We start from the raw sequence: 693 nt of genomic DNA on the forward strand, positions 1-693 counted from the left end.
GGCTTGTCTGGGCTATCCAGGTCAGAGCTCGATTTCCTCTCTTTTAGAGAGACAAAATGGTTTTGAGGGTTCATCTTTAGGTTACCAGTTTGTTCCTGAAGGTCTATAGAAAGGTCAGGCCTCTAGAATAGATGGAAAGAGTCCATTACTCACAGCAACACATATGTCTTGTCCTTCCAATCTAGGCCTATATGGCTGCAGAAGTAAGGTGAGCTCATACAATACGCTGTGCACAGAAAGTTTTAAATACCTGAATAACTGAAATGGATACTCTACCTCTTTTTCCTTCCTGTCTACAGCTTCTTGTTCCGCCTGTAACTGAGCTTCTAGGGGCAATTCTCCCCTTACTGCAGACCCAAACTGCTTCCTTTGCTCCACCTTTAAGGTAAGTGTATTAGCTATCACACTTTAATTATTACACAAAGTTTTATTAATTGTAAATTTAAACATAAAAACAGGGCAAATAAAATACCTTTTGCAAACTGTCTGCACTGATCATTAAGGCTTGTTCCAATTCTCTGATTCTGTACTCTAATTTCTCAATTTCTTCATTCCGTTCTTGCACATCTCTCTGAAGTTGCTCCTTAGAGAGCAAAAGCTCACTGCATTTGTCTGTCTTTTCCTTGAGATGATTTGATAACTGCTCAACCTGGTGACAATAGGCAGGAATTGTATTTGACATCTTTTGAAATG

At 39.4% G+C, this 693-nt stretch overlaps 1 protein-coding gene across 1 annotated transcript; it reads right to left on the minus strand.

Annotated features, from left to right (window-relative positions):
* Positions 1 to 250: 250 nt before the first annotated feature.
* LOC107125405 (A-kinase anchor protein 9-like) lies at positions 251 to 649 on the minus strand (the record flags this gene model as incomplete). The annotated part of the gene is made up of 2 exons (XM_015428832.1): positions 251 to 378; positions 473 to 649. Coding segments are annotated over 2 exons (305 nt in total), but the record flags the coding sequence as incomplete, so codon positions are not given.
* Between the last annotated feature and the right edge of the window lie 44 nt (positions 650 to 693).

This window comes from Gekko japonicus, unplaced genomic scaffold (assembly GCF_001447785.1).
Source record: "Gekko japonicus isolate JY-2015 unplaced genomic scaffold, Gekko_japonicus_V1.1 scaffold63756, whole genome shotgun sequence".
NCBI lineage: Eukaryota > Metazoa > Chordata > Lepidosauria > Squamata > Gekkonidae > Gekko > Gekko japonicus.